Below are 18,045 nucleotides of genomic sequence, written 5' to 3'. Positions count from 1 at the left end.
CAGTGCCCCTGCCTCCTGAGATGGCAACGTACCAGAGCCGAGTATTCAGAACCAGGGGAACTGTTAGATCCTGACCTGTGTAGACCTTAAGCTATACAGCCATGTGCCCTGAGTGTGCTCCTGGTGGCCAATATGGCAGTGTTAGGTATGGACGTTGCAGCCCTGTATTATATTTGCAATCTGTGGATTCTATGACATGGCAGCATTAGGTCTGCACTGTTAGGCTGTTAGTATTATGTTGCATTACTTCATTCTCCTTTTTGCAAGAACTGTGTTTGTTATTTATTTCTGTATCATGTAAGTTTTAGCTAAGGGTGGGAGTGGAGTTAGCAGATTCCCCCCCTTGAAGTGTTTTGCTGTAAGGCCTACACCTCCCCTGGTCTGTGTCCTGGTCTCATCTCTTTATTTCCCAGAATATTTGGAATGATACTGTGTGTGTGTCCATGTAGCTGCTCAACAATAGTATCTGAATAGCTGGAAAATGAGTGAGAGATGCACGGAGCTTAGAGAGATCTTTCTGCAGGAGAGGAACAAGATTACAAGAAGCAGTAGTTCAGATATAGTTTCTTATCCTTTGGAAACAATGGACTTCTCCTGGACATCATCCATTGCTCTGAATTACCAGCTCCCAGTTTAGTGTCCATTCTCTTAATGGGATTTTCCATCCACAGGAAGAATCACTGGTCTGGGGCTCGAGCTCTGGCCAAACTTATCAAACCAAGGAAAGAAAGTTCCAGAGAGAGGCCCAAGTCTGTGGGGGATGTTACCAGTCAGACGACAGAGAATTTGGAGATGGCAGCGTCTCCATCTGTCTCGCGGCCGCTGAGGGTGCAGCACGAGAATACGGATAACTGTTCTCTGGCGTCTGATGAGAAAGACGCAGCGAAGACTTTCAGCAGTAAAGGTGAATTGTGTGTGAGACTCTTGTCAATTATGGGAGGAACAATCTGGAACCATCTGCAGGAGACGCCGATGAGGATGGTATATATCTTACCTTCATCTTTAGCGGTGTTCTGGTTCAGTGTGTAGTTTGCTCCATAGTCCGGTAAGACCATTAGGAGCACTGTCTGCCCCCATAGCGCTGATCCGCCCTGCTCCAATTATAATTAGAAAGGGGCCAGCTGGGAGGGCTGATCGGGGCTAGGGGGGGGGGGGCAGTGCCCCTAACAGTCTTACCACACTTTGAAGCAAAAAACTAACTGCACTGGAACAGGTCCGAGAGGGAAGGTAAAAGACATACCTTCATCCTCGCAGTCTCCTGCACAATGGGGCTATAAGCAGGTTAGATTTTTCTAACCTGGTGATACTTCCCCTTTAAGACAATGGAGGCTAATACAGGAGTGTGTCTGTAAGCCTCTATTGTTTTAGATGTGGTGAATACATTAATGATAGAACTTCTTCAGCAGACACGTACCTCTGCTGGCGGCAGCTGCTCTGGGTTATGTAGTTCGGCCTATATAACTCTCAGCATGCCCTGCTGGAGATCACTGGCTAGAAGACAATTGGCCAGGGTTTGTAGTTTACTAAATGTTTCATGCTGCTGTTTTCTTCCAGAATATAATGGTAGATGCATCTTTAATCTGTCTCCATATACTTCTCATGTAACACTGTGTAATCCATATAACTCTCACTTCTCTCCTGTCCTGCACTGGTCATCTCTCTATCTATCTAGCCGCCCCCCGCAAAAAGTTTCCATTTTTGAAAAGCAAGAGTCAAGAGAAGAAGCCGTTACAGAGTCAGCGCCGTTTCTCGGAGCGCCTGCGATTCTGGTCGTCTGTAGACCTCCCGCCCACTACTCATCAGAGCTCTGTCTCCCTGCCGGAGATCAGAGACTTCTGACGCTCTCCCTGTCTCCTCTAGAGCGTTCTTCCCTTATTTATCACTCACATATTTATACGTTCACCTCAAGGACCAAAGTAAACTTTCCACATATGATCTGTATAGTCTGTAAGTTGCATGTTACCAAGAAGCAAAGGCGTGAAGATTTATTACCCCCTTCTAAAAACTGCCCCCTCCGCCCAATCACCACTGACCAGAGAGCGTCTGTCCGGGCAGCGTAAGTCTCACTGTTCCCTGCGGCAATGATCTTTCTGCCTGCGACATGCTGCGCTGCTGTGTTACTGTCCATTATCCTACGTGACAAGGGGAGGCAGCTATTCATTTCTTTAGACATTCATTCCCGGTAGTGTTAAGCGAACATGTCAAAATGTTTAGGTTCGGCAACGTTGCTGAACCCGATCATTTTGACAGATTCGCTTAACACTAATCCCCAGTAATGCTCAACCTACCAAACTACAACTCCCAGCATGTAACGGGCCGCTGAGATTTGTACATGAATGTATGTGGAGGAGTGGAGATGACTACAACTCCTATCATGTCCTGACAGCCTGGGTTGGCTCCTATATATAGATACAGCTAGAAATGAATGACTACTTCCCTGATCACTATGGCTTTCCCTCTTGTCCGACCAGACACGACTATTGCTCAGAAGTTGCTCTGCATGTCCAGTTTTGCATTTTGTCCTCTAACCCGCCGTGCGCCTCAGTCTATTAACCCTTTGTTCACCGTGCGTCCTGTGTCCGGTCTGTATTAGATCATACAGCAGGTCATCCCTTACCCATGAATAGGGTCTCTGCTTATCTCATAGACCTTAGCTTTGGTCGATGAAGCCTTTATTGTTGTGTTTTCTCTGCTATAAATTCACACAATGACCATGGAAGCTATGGGAAGTTCCTGCTGGAAAATCCTAATAATGTCAGCTGTCTGTGCGATGGTCCGAGGGTTTAGGGATTTCTTATACATAGAACAGGGTTGGGGTCACCCAGAGTAGGGAGGGTCGTGGTGCACTAGGATGCTCTGTCTTTTCTGCCTATGTCTTGTCCCTTATATCCTCTCCCCCATGTGATGTGGATAACACTTTGCTTGAATTTTTTGTCGCTTTATTCATAACAAGAAGTCTGACACAGCGCACAGCGGATCTGACCCCCAGTGCATTGTGGGAATAGTCCCAGTTCTTTCTTCTGGCTATAATGGCCATACACTCAGGATTGTCAGGTGTAAAGGCAGCCATATACATTAGTTATTGTATTTTGCAGTGTATGCCCCTTTAACATCCTGAAGGCAAAAGAATATCCTGAGTCTGACTACAGAGCACATAATGGAATAGATACAATGAGATACACTTAGTAAAGCAATGTGAGAACTGTATTTGTATATAACACTAATTAAAGTTCAGCTCTATTGGATACATTGATACAATTGACTTGTGTGTCAGCATCCCCGCTGTGCGCTGTGTCAGGGCTGGGCTGCTCCATGGACCATCTGCTTACTAGACTCTGTGCTCTTTACTTCTTCAGTCATGGTGGATGTTGGTCACAAGCTGAATCGGATGTCCTATCATGGAAGAGGTGGTGATGAGGTGGAAGGCTCAGAGCGGGCTTCTCGTCCAAGGAGGATAGATCCAGGGTCCCGAGCGTTCTCCACATCTGCAATCCACCTGAGCCCCGCAGCAAGCCTAAGGTCACAGCAGCCGGGGAGGGCGAAAGGTGAGATACCTGTAAAGAGTGCATTGTGTTAGATAAAGTACTGAATAAATAATACACGAGATGCTGGGAATGGTTTATAAGGCTGATCTATGGTCCTAGCCCATCTACGTACCCTGCATCACCAAACTGTGCATGCTCCGGCCCACCAAGCCCTAATACACGCTATATTTGTAATAACATCCTGAGCTGCATTCACAATTCTGCTGGCTAGCCCCTTCCTCCAAAAACACATTACACTCTAGTGCTCTGCATTGTGGGAGCTTTTCTATAATGTTATACAGCACATGAAGCAGCTAATACCATTCCCTTTTGCTGTTATGCAGACATGGAGCCAGCAGGGGGCAGTAGTGTAATGTGAGATTCTTTAACATAAGCGATAACAGGAAAGAGCAAAACCATACAGTATAGAAAACCTTCCTTTTTGTAGCTTTTTGTAATACTGTGACTTTGTGGTCTTTAGGTTACAGCTCTGATGATAACGTCTTTGACCAGTTACCGGATATGGCGATCGGGCCAGGAGGACTTTGTGGTAAATTCCTCTATTTCTAAGTTTTTATGCTAATCTTTCTGCATATCTATTAGAATCTGGTGTCGCCCCTCTACGGTGGGATTCAGCAGTACAGATGATGGTTTCTAAGGATTTTCCTCCTATAAATATTGAATAATATTTTCTTCCAGTCCCTCGGTCCAACAGTCTGGAGAACAGCAGGAATGCGTCTGCCAGCAGCTCCCCGCTGACCCTGAAAAGTGAGTGCAGCTCTGGGGTAATAAACCAGATTGTTCTGGTAACAGATATCACCTCCACTTTGCTTTAAAGGGGTACTCCGGCGAAAATATTTTTCTTTAAAATCAACTGGTGTCAGAAAGTTTTATAGGTTTGTAATTTACTTTTATGTAATAATCTCCAGTCTTCCCATACTTATCAGCTGCTGTATGTCTTGCAGGAAGTGGTGTATTTTCTCCAGTCTGACACGGTGCTCTCTGCTGCCACCTCTGTCCATGTCAGGAACTGTCAAATCCCCATGGAAAATCTCTCCTGCTCTGGACAGTTCCTGACATGGACAGAGGGGGCAGCAGAGAGCACTGTGTCAGACTGGAGAAAATACACCACTTCCTGCAGGACATACAGCAGCTGATAAGTACTGGAAGACTGAAGATTTTTATATAGAAGTAAATTACAAATCTGTATAACTTTCTGAAACCAGATGATTTCAAAGAAAAAGATGCCTAAGTACAAATGTCAGTCACTTACATGAAGGGGTAACACGTGATTACCTCATTTATGTGGGTGATTTTCTTTCTTACAAGCAGAGAATTTTTTTTCACATTTGACACAGAAGTTGCCATAGGTTTCCATTAGTCTTTACTTATTCAGTGTTTTCCTATCTAGATTCGTTGGATCTACCTTCAGGCCGGCCAGATAGTATGAGCAGCGATGATTTCATCCCCACCAGAGAGGCTGCCACATTACCTAGAGATAGCTACATCAGTCGTAACGCCAACAAACCGGAGATGGCTTCTAATAGGAACAGCCTGGTGTCCCCCACCAATCCTGAGCGGAGGCCGCCAAGCCGCACACAGCCAAGACCGCGCTCCGGCTCCCCAGGCAGCGAGATGGTGACCTTAGAGGAATTTTTGGAGGAAAGCAATCAGACGTCTCCACCCAATGTAAGTCATGGGATCAGTGGTTATTGCGGGGCCATACTGTTGATGTGACACTGATGGCCGCCCTCTTAGCTGCAGCCTACATCTACCTGGAAGCCATTCTTTCTATATCTATACAACTCACTTATAGTGCATTAATGCACTTCCCCTTTAAGATGTCATCATCACTATGATGTTAAATGGATACCCATGCTAGCATGCCTGTGACTTTATAAAACCAAGATGGCAGACACATAGCCCATTATTAAGGGTACAGTCACACATACAGGATCTGATGTAGATATCCATTAAATGGTGGAAGATGTCACAAACCTGCTGCCGGTCCTGAATGTGTCCTTAAAGGGAAAGTGCATCATCCAGTGTACTGGCCCCTTATTATGTTTACTAATGTGATTACCTGTATCTAGAGGAGAGTAAATCTAATAATTCGTCTGTATTTGTTTAGTAGTTCTACTTTCCTGGAATCATCTGGTATGAGACTCTGAGGTCTCTAGGGTTGTATCTAATGCATTTCCAGGAGCAAATGGAAAGCGAGATTACTTTTTTCAAGACTAAACAAATCTTTGGACCCTATTATCCCAAGTGATTGTCGGATGTATTTGGCCGATTATCGTTTGGTGTAATAGCTTATGTTCAAAGGCAAGGATCATCGCCTGAACATGTTAGAAAAAACTACAACAATAGCGTCTGACTGTTGACCGTCACTCCGTGTAATAGGAGTGGTGGCAGCAGACCTCCGCTATGTTCTATAGCCCACCCGGACAATCTAAAGATCACCCGGGCAGCTCCCCGCTTGTTGTCGGTGTGTGTAATAGCACAGACAGTAAGCAGAGAACTGTACTCGCTTGCTCCTTAATATCGGGCTGTGCAACCTGGCCCGTACTGTTAATTTGCTCACCACTACCTGTAAACTCCACCTTTTACCCTTTCTGGGATTAGCCATTAGGAGCACTTTATGATTATTCCCTCCTTTTAGCTTCCAGAGCTGCATTCCCAATTCTGCTGCCTCCTTCTCCCTCAGGTGCACTGTACCCCATATCCTCTATGTAGGTGGCAGGTGCAGTGAGCTCCGGTAACCTGAGAGTCCACAGGACAGCAGCAGAATAGTGAGAATACAGCTGTAATATATGTATAGTGTTATATGCAGATAGCCTGTATAGATGTTGGGTCTGTTGGCTCTTCTATAGGAGGCTGATGATGTTGCTCTTACGCCCGTCTCTCCTCTAGCCCCGGCACAGTGTCACTGACAGCGAGCTCATCACCCTGCAGGAGTTCCTATTAGAGGCCGATTCCCTGCACCCTTCCTCCCTTTCCCCTTCTCCCACGCTTCACTACAAGGAACCTTCAGAGTCGTCGTCGAGAACCGCGTCGCCTTCTCTCGAGAATGGCGTATGGAGACAACTCACAGACCGGAGAACGACCTCGTTGTATAACCCCAGGGTACTCCATTGTAGTCTTGTCCCTCAGTCTCCTCACCCTGACTCTGCATGTCTAACACATACGGTGATATCCCGGAGCGGCGTTTATGAACCCTCTAGGACATTCACCATGTTCTATGTGTTCACACTAACACTATGGGGCGTATAAGGTGGGCGATCCCCTGATCGTCACTCGGCTGCGGTAACTAACCCTCATTCACCTCTTCACATTCCTGACATATTTTTTTGTTGGAAAAGTTTTAGCACTGAGAATATTTGTGTGATGGAAACAATGTGATAGATGGTTCACCAGTCTGCACAAGTGAAATGTATGGTTTTACCATGTGACCTGGTACATAGATGTAAACTATACCTGTCCTAACCCTAATCTGGCCATAAGATGCTACTGCTAACTTAGTCTTGTAGCCCCTGGTGACAATTAGAGATGAGCGAACTGTTCGGACTTTTGGTCCGAAATCCGTTCGCTCTCTCGTCATGCCTGTGATCCTGGCCGCATAGTTGCGCTCCCGGGAATATGCGGCCAGGATATTCCAGAGAATCGATGTTGAAACCACTGGAATATCCTGGCTGCATATTCCCGGGATCGCAACTATGCGGCCGGGATCAAAGGCATGACGAGAGCGCCGATGCTGTCGGATCAAAAGTCAGACGGTCCGCTCATCTCTAGTGACAATCTGCAACAGAAAGTGACACTGAAGAGTTAAATGGAGTATCCATTCTATAAGAGTAGATGGTTCATCTTCCAGATACAATATCAATAGTCTGCAGGGGTCCGGCTAGCTTAGGTTTTGGGACTGGTACTACAGAAATCAATGTGGCTTTTACAGTATATTCGGGGCGTTACCTGTACTGTCTCAATAGTGGAAAATGATGTGCCGTTTCTGCCACCCATCACTAACCAATATTGTGTTGGCGTCCTCAGTTCACATCTATCACTATATCCAGTGGAAAGCGTAATCTGTTCACCTATCACTGGATGTGTGCAACTATTTGCCTATACAGAGGTGATCCAGGCAGCCTGCAGTATACTCCATGTTGGCATGGCTATATTTATATAAGATATATACTTTGTGTGAATCCGACTATAGAGAATCCCTTTGTCACTTGTTCTACCTGGAAAGCCATGTAGGAGATGATAAATGCTCAGCACAGGGAAAGCTATGAATGCAGCTAATATTCAATAGTTTTGGTTAAAGACCGTAGTACGGCCAGGAGATGTGACAGCATCTTGTTAATTTAATAGACTAACCCTTCTGTTCTTTTCAGGACACCTCAGGCGCTCGGGAGGATTTGTTGGGCGAGTATTGTAAGAAGACAAATGACTCTTCTGACTTTGGGGGCCTGGTAGTCCAGGCAGGTTATAGAGACACAGCGGCAAACGGGGGCCAGCTCTCAGCCAAATTACCAGGAGATGCTGGGGAGGTCAGAGGTGGGAGGCCTGGCCAATATGTCAAACCCAACCTGCGGCCAATGGATCCTGGCACTAACCCAGCTCCACTCAGGCGACCTCAGATGCCGCAGGTTCCCGAGCCTCAGCACCCCGGCTCTCTGGCTGCCAGGGCAAACTCCTTAAACAGGGCGTTTAGCCTGGCCACTGCAGACCTGCTCAAATCCAATGGTCCGGACCAGAGCCGTATGGAGAAACCAGAGCTGGAAACCCCCATGTTAAAGGACTTCAGTAATAACATCTTAAGAACCTCTACACCTACAGGCTCCCCGAGAGACAGAGCCCAACCTGCCAGGATCTCTAACACACCAAAAAGCGATGACTTTCGCACACGGTCTCTAGATACACGACGCCTGTCGCTGGCCATCTCCAGAGAAGACAAGACACTACAACCGGCCCTGTCTACTAGCTCCTTACAGCAGCCTTCTACTTCTACCCAGACTTGTGGGAGAGGTCGGCCCAGACCCATCTCTCGCTATGGAGAGGTGGCCATGGTATCACCAGTTAGGCCGATATCCAGCATCCCTGAGGTGGAAGGTCAAATGGGAGCTGCTAACCCTAAACCACCAGGCACGCCATCTGACCCCCCGCCAAGTGCTGAAGAAGACTCTTACAAAACCTCCCCTAAAAGTACCCCCGCCTCTCCAGACCCCACCGCAGACCCACAGACAGTCTGGTATGAGTATGGCTGTGTCTGACACCAGGATATAGGGAGTGAAGCCTAAAACACTTGTACCTTGTTTCAGGTGCACTTCATGTCAGAACTGGAACTACAGCTGAACACAAGGATGAAGGAGTTAGGACCAGTGTAGTCACCATGGTGTATGCTGTAGACTCACATTGCTCCCTATGTTCTACTGATGACCTGAATCAGATTATCCTGCTCCTCGTGGTAACAATGGGGTCTAGAAGTTGTGCAGGAATCTACAATGTGACCATTCCCTGGGCTGGAGCCACTAGCTGCTGCTTATGCAGAGAATGCACAGCCATCAGCAGGGGGCCTCCTCTTATTTATTGCCAGGTTATGGCTATCGAGTAGATAGGAGTGAGTGTGGTGTCACGTCTCCTGCTCTACGTTGCACTTTCTCCGCTCTTCTCGCTTATAATTTACTAGCGGTAATACAAAACATACAGGCTATTATACAGATTCATATTAATCCATCAGATTTAGAGAGTTTTTTTAAATTGAAAAGTAATTCTGCTTTATTGTTTAATTTATTTATCTGATTCACTACTGAATATTTAGAAGCACAAGTATACACTGGAGCGTATAGTAGCTGCGTTGTGTATAGATGTGGTCATCACCTTATAGGAACAGGACGCTAACACTGGATGCTATAGACCAGGGATGGGGAACCTTCAGCTCTCTGACTGTCCGGGCATGATGGCAATTGTAGTTCTGCAGCAGCTGGAGGGCTGAAGGTTCCCCATCCCTGCTATAGACCAATAATGGATATTGGAGGACTGTGCACTGAATGGAGGGTCCATTATATGTCAGGAATATTTCTGGGCCTTTACTACTCTGTAAATGACATGTGTTATGCATTTTGGGCAATGCTTCCCAGCTGTGGCACAACTACAACTCCCAGCATGCCCTGACAGCTGCAGACATGATGGGAGTTGTCGTTTTGCAAAAGATGGAGCAACACAGGTTTAGACCTTAATTTTCAGCTGTCAAGGCATGCTGGGAGTTGTAGTTTTGCAATAGATTAAGTGCCACTGGATATCACTGCTGCTTTAGGGGTTTTACCAATGTGCTCTTACTACTGGACCACAGTCTGTCTGGAAATATATATATAGTCATGACAGGAATGGCTGATAGAATGGGAGATACTGGTGATAAAAAAAACAAAAAAACTTTCCTACACTGTACAAAGATATAGAGTCAATTTGCTGGATCCTGCATTACTCCAGTCACACTTAAAGCTGCGTCAGAAATTCTGCAGACTGTCCTGTGCCAGCAGGTGAAAGGACATAACAGGTAAAAAAGCAGTTTAGTGAATGCAGCTCTTGCTGTGACTAGAGTAGTCAGTTCAGGTTCTTTCATATTTTACTGCAGGAAGCACAGGTTATATGTCACTGAATAGAATCCTCTTCACACACAGCACAGATCTGCATGTGAAATACATTATACAGTGAGATTTTGTTATTCTGGCAGCAGCGCTCCCTAATGGCTATAGATTATCGGATGAATGATTATTCCCCAATACGCTTGCCCAGGTTCCCGCTTCCACATTACACTGCGGTTCTGTGCTGCACACAAGTGCCAGATTATCAGACGCTGCATTACCAGAATCTCGCTGAATATGAAGAAACAGTCGTCTCCTTCCCTGTAAATAAATAAGAGGGGGGAGGTGGGTGAACATCCTGGCAGTCTCCCCTATAGGACACACCTGCACTTTGCCCTGACCCTGCCGCTCTGTACATACTATGTATATTATTGTATAGATTTCTGCTGTAAATAAGTGTCTGATCTCGCGCGCTGACCGTTGCCAAACCTCAGTGTAACAGTGGTGCTACATAGGGCCCTACTGTATTGTGATGAGCACTGCAGGGGTTTTGTTACAATGTAACACTCCTCCGTGTCCTGTGTACGGCCGATACATGCCGCTCGCCAATCGATCGCTGAACGTTCCATCTGGATCTTTCCAGGCTCTATCCCGTGATTCTGTCCATATTGTTTTGCATAGTAATAATGTACGGCTAACGCCTCAGCCTTGTACTATGGAAATAAATGTGTGGTTTCTGAGACTTTGCCTTCACTGTCTTTTTGGAATACACAGTGCAACGCAACAAGTAATTGAACGGATATAATAAGTAACCTTGAAGGGCCAGAGATTTGTAATTTACTTCTGTAAAAAAAAAAAAAAAAAAATCCAATCTTCCAGTACTTATCAGCTGCTGTATGTTCTGCATAAAGTGGTGTATTCTCTCCAGTCTGACACAGTGCTCTCTGCTGTGACCTCTGTCCATGTCAGGAACTGTCCAGAGCAGCAGCAAATCCCCATAGAAAACCTCTCCTGCTCTGGACAGTTCCTGACATGGACAGAGGTGGCAGCAGAGTGACACTGGAAAGAATACACCAGTCTTCCATTACTTAATAGAAGTAAATTACAAATATCTGGCAATAGTTGATTTGAAAACAAACAAATTTTTGTGAACATCCCCTTTACCCAGAAACCTTCCTGTGGGTCTCCTGGGTTTTATCCCAAAGAAGAGAATGGCTATAAGGAGTGTTACTCACTGCAGAGGAGCCAGCATCAGATGTATGGTTGGATGTAGAATCAAGCTGTATGGTGACATTTGGCTGCAGCTTTAGATGTAACTAGAGAACACTAAACATTGTAATGATACATTCCCTCTCACTTCCTACAGTTAGAGCTCTCAGAGAATCATGGCTGACCTCATTGGCAGATGACTATATAATCCTGATATTGTTACATCATGCGGTCTGGTCAATCCTTGTGGATGAGGCAGCTGCAGCCACGGCTGTGGGCTGTTTACATGAAGGCTACATGGCGCAGCTGTCAAGAGCTCTGCCGCCAGCACAATGGACATGCAGGAGCTGCCAGCAAGGTCCAATAAGTAACTGGACGTTACAGCCATGAAGGCAAAGACCGATTACAGCTTTATCCCAATTGCTTATTATATTCCTAGAAAAGCTGGATCAACACAAACCCGGCTCTGATCACTGATCCCTCTTACAGGGCCTAGGAAAGCTGGATATCCACAAACACGGCTCTGATCCCTCTGACAAGGCTTCATATAGGCCTAGGAAGTGAAGAAGCCATGCACATGTATCCATCTATATTACTGACCATGGATCTGATGACCAGGACTGACAGCTACTGGTGTGGATCATTGGACCTGTGGTTAGGCGGAGACCAGTAATTTGGACACTGATCACCACTCAGGAGTCTGGGAAATGACACCCAGCTTTCCCAGAGACGGATACTCAGACTCTGATGATGGAAAATGTCTGCTCTGTATATTTCATAATCTGAGCCCACACAATAGTAAGTGTATGGGTGAGAGGAAGCGCTGAATAATGGAACCCTCCCCCATAAGAGGGAAATGTGATACAAGATGACATCATCCAGTGCTCCCCCTCTGATAACTATGGAGCGTAATGTATTACACAAGACTCATCCTATATACAGTACTGAGTCCCTCTGTATATCCGAAATGACTGAGCCTATTACACCAAAGACCTCTAGAGCTGTAATCACCCCCTGATTGTCCACTAATAGCACAAAAGTCACTATCTGTACCACACCGAGAGGAGAGTGCAGCTCTGAAGGAGACATATGAGAAAACAGCAAAAACCCCTGAGCTCTAAGGTAGTTATGTACAGTGACAGCTGCTCCCAGGACTGACATAAAGCAAGTGTGGTGCCAATATAGAAGTGACCCTAGCATGGCGGCTAGCGCTGTACACGCTGGGGGTTTATGCACTTTCCTAGTGAGGCAGAATATACTCGGTTGTTGCCAATCGACACAGTCAGTGATGTGTGAGGCATGCTCTAAAACATGCTCTACCCCTAGAGAGATGCTTCCAGAAAATGGCCCAAGTCCAACAGGGACTGTAGCAGTGGTACAGGGAGAAGACACCCACCCTACTGTACAGCTGGTGAGTGAGCATCCCAGTGTGCAACTACAAGTCTCAGCTGGTCCAGTCTTATATGTGGGTGACACAACAGTACCATTGGTTTATTGCTGCTCCCCCCATTGTGAGGGGTCTGAGTCTGTATCCTGGTGGCTGCTACGCTGGAAAAACTCCATCTGTATCCTTGATGGGGTAATGTATTAATTCTACAGATATACGGTAAATAAGAGAGGACGGGATACGGCTACACATAGATCTGGATGAGGCTGAAGGACGGGGGAGATGATGTTACAGAGATGAAACTTCGCTTATACACAGGAAGGGGAAATCCAAGATTAATCACTGAAAAGAGTCCACCCCTACATCCCACAGGACACAGATATAGGGTCCACCCCTACACCCCACAGGACACAGATATAGGGTCCACCCCTACACCTCACAGGACACAGATACAGGGTCCACCCCTACACCCCACAGGACACAGATATAGGGTCCACCCCTACACCCCACAGGACACAGATACAGGGTCCACTTCTACACCTCACAGGACACAGATATAGCGTCCACTTCTACACCTCACAGGACACAGATACAGGGTCCACTTCTACACCTCACAGGACACAGATATAGGGTCCACCCCTACATCCCACAGGACACAGATATAGAGTCCACCCCTACACCTCACAGGACACAGATATAGAGTCCACCCCTACACCCCACAGGACACAGATACAGGGTCCACCCCTACACCCCACAGGACACAGATACAGGGTCCACTTCTACACCTCACAGGACACAAATATAGGGTCCACCCCTACACCTCACAGGACACAGATATAGGGTCCACCCCTACACCCCACAGGACACAGATATAGGGTCCACCCCTACACCCCACAGGACACAGATACAGGGTCCACTTCTACATCCCACAGGACACAGATATAGGGTCCACCTCTACACCTCACAAGACACAGATATAGGGTCCACCCCTACACCCCACAGGACACAGATATAGGGTCCACCCCTACACCTCACAAGACACAGATATAGGGTCCACCCCTACACCCCACAGGACACAGATACAGGGTCCACCCCTACACCCCACAGGACACAGATACAGGGTCCACTTCAACACCTCACAGGACACAGATACAGGGTCCACTTCAACACCTCACAGGACACAGATATAGGGTCCACCCCTACACCTCACAAGACAAATATAGGGTCCACCCCTACACCCCACAGGACACAGATACAGGGTCCACCCCTACACCTCACAGGACACAGATATAGCGTCCACTTCTACACCTCACAGGACACAGATATAGGGTCCACCCCTACACCTCACAGGACACAGATATAGGGTCCACCCCTACACCTCACAGGACACAGATATAGGGTCCACCCCTACACCCCACAGGACACAGATATAGGGTCCACCCCTACACCTCACAGGACACAGATATAGAGTCCACCCCTACACCCCACAGGACACAGATATAGGGTCCACCCCTACACCTCACAGGACACAGATATAGGGTCCACTCCTACATCCCACAGGACACAGATATAGGGTCCACCCCTACACCTCACAGGACACAGATATAGGGTCCACTCCTACATCCCACAGGACACAGATATAGGGTCCACCCCTACACCCCACAGGACACAGATATAGGGTCCACCCCTACACCTCACAGGACACAGATATAGCGTCCACCCCTACACCTTGTAAGAAGACACGGCTCTTTTATGGTTAAGCAACATAGGATGTCAGCCAGTCCGCTTTCTGGTCACTTCCATACAGTCTACAACTGTGTTCCCAATCTGTGGCTTTTTAGCTGTTACAAAACTATAACTCCCATCATACTATGAGAGCTATGGTTGCTGGACCATAATGGCAGTTGTCATTTTGCCACAGAGGGAAATAGGATGCATCAGAGGCTGGTGGGAGTTGTAGTTTTGCTATAGCTGAGCAATAGGATGCACCTGTAGGAAACACTAATATACCCAGGGGTTATTGATTCTGGATAGATTTCCGCTCCGTCCTCCCCACCAGATGCTCTAATTGTGTAAATGAAATGCAGACTGTGTCTGGGAGACTGAGGCTGTACATTATATATAAACCTCTGCTGGCACTTCAGGATACAGCAGCTGCTTTACTACCATGCGACCTCCCCAGGATACTGTAGGAACGTGTTCAATTTATATCAAGAGTGACATCAAGCAAAGCAACTTTTCGGCCACATACGGCTTTTATCAAGTCAACACAGACAGGATGGTGTTTTATGGTGAGGAATTATTTGTTCCTGGGGCAATATGTGACCAAACTACCCTGAGTCAGGCATAGAGGGTACCTGCCATGCAATAGATTTATTATGTTAGGCTATGTTCACACTATGTAAAAGTACGGCCGTTGTTGCCATCGGCAACAACGGCCGTACTATTTGCTGGATGAAACAATGTCTTATTTTCAATGGGATCCCGGCTAGAGCGTATACACATGTCAGTTTTCTGCGGCCGCAATTCAATGAATTGCGGCCATAGGAAACCCTGTCAGTTCACACAATGAAGCGAGTGGCTCCGTCCGCTCGCTCTATAGTGTGCTGTGGGAGGTTTTGATGCGGGCGCGTGCATCAGCACTCTGCGGCCAGAAAGATCATCCAGCAGAGGCCGGCCAGGTCACGGAACGGCCGGTCTCATATGTAGTGTGAACATAGCCTTACTCAGGAACTGTCCAGAGCAGGAGAGGTTTTCTATGGGGATTTGCTGCTGCTCTGGACAGTTCCTGACATGGACAGCGGTGGCAGCAGAGAGCACTGTGTCAGACTGGAGAGAATACACCACTTCTTGCAGGACATACAGCAGCTGATAGATACTGGAAGACTGGGGATTTTTTTAATAGAAGTAAATAACAAATCTCTGGCACTTTCTGACACCAGTTTTTTTAATTTTTTTCGGTGGAGTACTGCTTTAAGGTAAAATCAGCAGATTTCTGTACTGTACTTTATATTTCAGTTCCTCTTACACATTATTGTCAGTCACTGGGAACCTTCGCCTTACAGCAGATACTACACCTTGGGGTCTATGCACATAGGTGCTGTATTACAGCTGAGCTCTATAGGATGCTATAACTGTGCTGGGATTGGTTGGTTGAAAGCTTCCTAAATCTACCATAGATCTAATGGAGAGTTGAAGAAAATTTCTTTCCGCAATGATGGAGATTAATGGACATTAAACCCCAATAAGCAGAGACAGATGGATTAGAGGTGATGGCGAATCCTCTGGATTTCCCTGTTATGATTCAGTATCCACTAATGGAGGGCCGTCCCGGAGGAGTAAACAGTGCGGCTTCCCAGGGATGTCTCTGTATATGTTAGCAGCGCTCTCTCCGGGTGCGGCCCATAAACACAATGGGGCAGATTTATCTAAGCTGTCTAACATCAGAAGACTGTCTCATCTATAGCAACCAATCACAGCACAGCGTTAATATACCAGGAGTGCTGCAGGGAATGACGCTGGGCTCTCATTGGCTGCTAGGAGTCCCAGAGGGATTTATATACATCCTGGTTATTATTCCTGTTATATATCATAATAAACAGATCCTCAGTGTAACATAGGACGCTGATCTGACTATACATCAGGGTGTAGTCTAACATGTTCAATGGGGAAAGGAAACAAGTCACTCATCCCTCAGACTCCTCAGTCCCCACCAGACTCTTCTGTGCCCCTCAGACTCCTCAGTCCTCACCAGACTCCTCTGTGCCCCTCAGACTCCTCAGTCCTCACCAGACTCCTCTGTGCCCCTCAGACTCCTCAGTCCTCACCAGACTCCTCTGTGCCCCTCAGACTCCTCAATCCTCACCAGACTCCTCTGACCCCTCTAGTACCTGTCTTTCTACAAACTTCTCTTTCCCCCACCAGAAATCTTCTCCTTCTCCTAGCACCCCCCTGCACAGTAATGTCAATATAGCACAGCCCCCTCCTACACAGTAATGTCCATATAGCACAGCCCCCCTACACAGTAATGTCCATATAGCACCCCCCTGCACATTAATGTCCATATAGCACACCCCCTGCACAGTAATGTCAATATAGCACAGCCCCCCTACACAGTAATGTCCATATAGCACAGCCCCCCTGCACATTAATGTCCATATAGCACACCCCCTACACAGTAATGTCCATATAGCACCCCCCTGCACAGTAATGTCCATATAGCACCCCCCCTGCACAGTAATGTCCATATAGCACCCCCCTGCACAGTAATGTCCATATAGCACCCCCCTGCACAGTAATGTCCATATAGCACCCCCCCTGCACAGTAATGTCCATATAGCACCCCCCTGCACAGTAATGTCCATATAGCACCCCCCCCCTGCACAGTAATGTCCATATAGCACCCCCCCCCTGCACAGTAATGTCCATATAGCACCCCCCCTGCACAGTAATCTCCATATAGCACCCCCCCCCCTGCACAGTAATCTCCATATAGCACCCCCCCCCTGCACAGTAATCTCCATATAGCACCCCCCCCTGCACAGTAATGTCCATATAGCACCCCCCCCTGCACAGTAATGTCCATATAGCACCCCCCTGCACAGTAATGTCCATATAGCACCCCCCCCCTGCACAGTAATCTCCATATAGCACCCCCCTGCACAGTAATGTCCATATAGCACCCCCCCCTGCACAGTAATCTCCATATAGCACCCCCCCCCTGCACAGTAAGGTCCATATAGCATATAGCAACCCCCCCCCCCCCCCTGCACAGTAATGTCCATATAGCACCCCCCCCCCCCCCCCCCACTCGCACAGTAATGTCCATACAGCATCCCCGCTGCACAGTATTGGTAGTAATGTCCGTACACCATACATCCCTCTATTAGTAAAGCTCTTTTGCAAATTAAAAAAAAATCCTAACATTATATCAGCTAAACGATGTGATGTCTCCAGGTGACACTGAGCACCATGTTTCCCTTCGCATTGATGGTAATCAGCTTTGCTATATGACTGTATATATAGGATGTATAGGAAGCAGCTTTGCTATATGACTGTACATATAATATGTATAGGAAGCAGCTTTGCTATATGACTGTATATATATTTGTATATATATTTATATATATATATTATATATATATATATATATATATTTAGGATGTAGCGTTGCTATATGACTGTATACACCCCTTACAGACCATATACACCCCTCACAGGCATTATATATATATATATATATATATATATATATATATATAATGCCTGTGAGGGGTGTATATGGTCTGTAAGGGGTGTATACAGTCATATAGCAACGCTACATCCTAAATATATATAATATAAA

The 18,045-nt window shown here is 46.7% G+C and overlaps 2 protein-coding genes across 10 annotated transcripts in view; one reads left to right on the top strand and one right to left on the bottom strand.

The window, feature by feature from the left end:
* CCDC88C (coiled-coil domain containing 88C) overlaps window positions 1-10,845 on the top strand; it is a 51,444-nt gene extending 40,599 nt beyond the window's left edge. Inside the window, exons 25-31 of one of the 2 annotated variants that reach the window (XM_069950722.1) lie at window positions 672-904; window positions 3,357-3,545; window positions 4,006-4,074; window positions 4,224-4,292; window positions 4,936-5,213; window positions 6,438-6,650; window positions 7,916-10,845. In XM_069950722.1, the coding sequence (XP_069806823.1) occupies window positions 672-904; window positions 3,357-3,545; window positions 4,006-4,074; window positions 4,224-4,292; window positions 4,936-5,213; window positions 6,438-6,650; window positions 7,916-8,794 (1,930 nt within the window). In that variant the 3' untranslated portion in view covers window positions 8,795-10,845. The remainder of the gene's footprint in view (window positions 1-671; window positions 905-3,356; window positions 3,546-4,005; window positions 4,075-4,223; window positions 4,293-4,935; window positions 5,214-6,437; window positions 6,651-7,915) is intronic. The other variant, XM_069950723.1, reaches the window with a different exon arrangement.
* DGLUCY (D-glutamate cyclase) overlaps window positions 3,187-18,045 on the bottom strand; it is an 86,252-nt gene continuing 71,393 nt past the window's right edge. For all 8 annotated transcript variants that reach the window (XM_069950724.1, XM_069950726.1, XM_069950725.1 and 5 more), the window contains one exon: window positions 3,187-3,554. The gene's annotated coding sequence lies outside the window, so the exon portion shown is untranslated. The remainder of the gene's footprint in view (window positions 3,555-18,045) is intronic.

This window comes from Dendropsophus ebraccatus, chromosome 13 (assembly GCF_027789765.1).
Source record: "Dendropsophus ebraccatus isolate aDenEbr1 chromosome 13, aDenEbr1.pat, whole genome shotgun sequence".
Lineage (NCBI taxonomy): Eukaryota > Metazoa > Chordata > Amphibia > Anura > Hylidae > Dendropsophus > Dendropsophus ebraccatus.
This window is presented reverse-complemented; position numbering and strand designations above follow the sequence as displayed.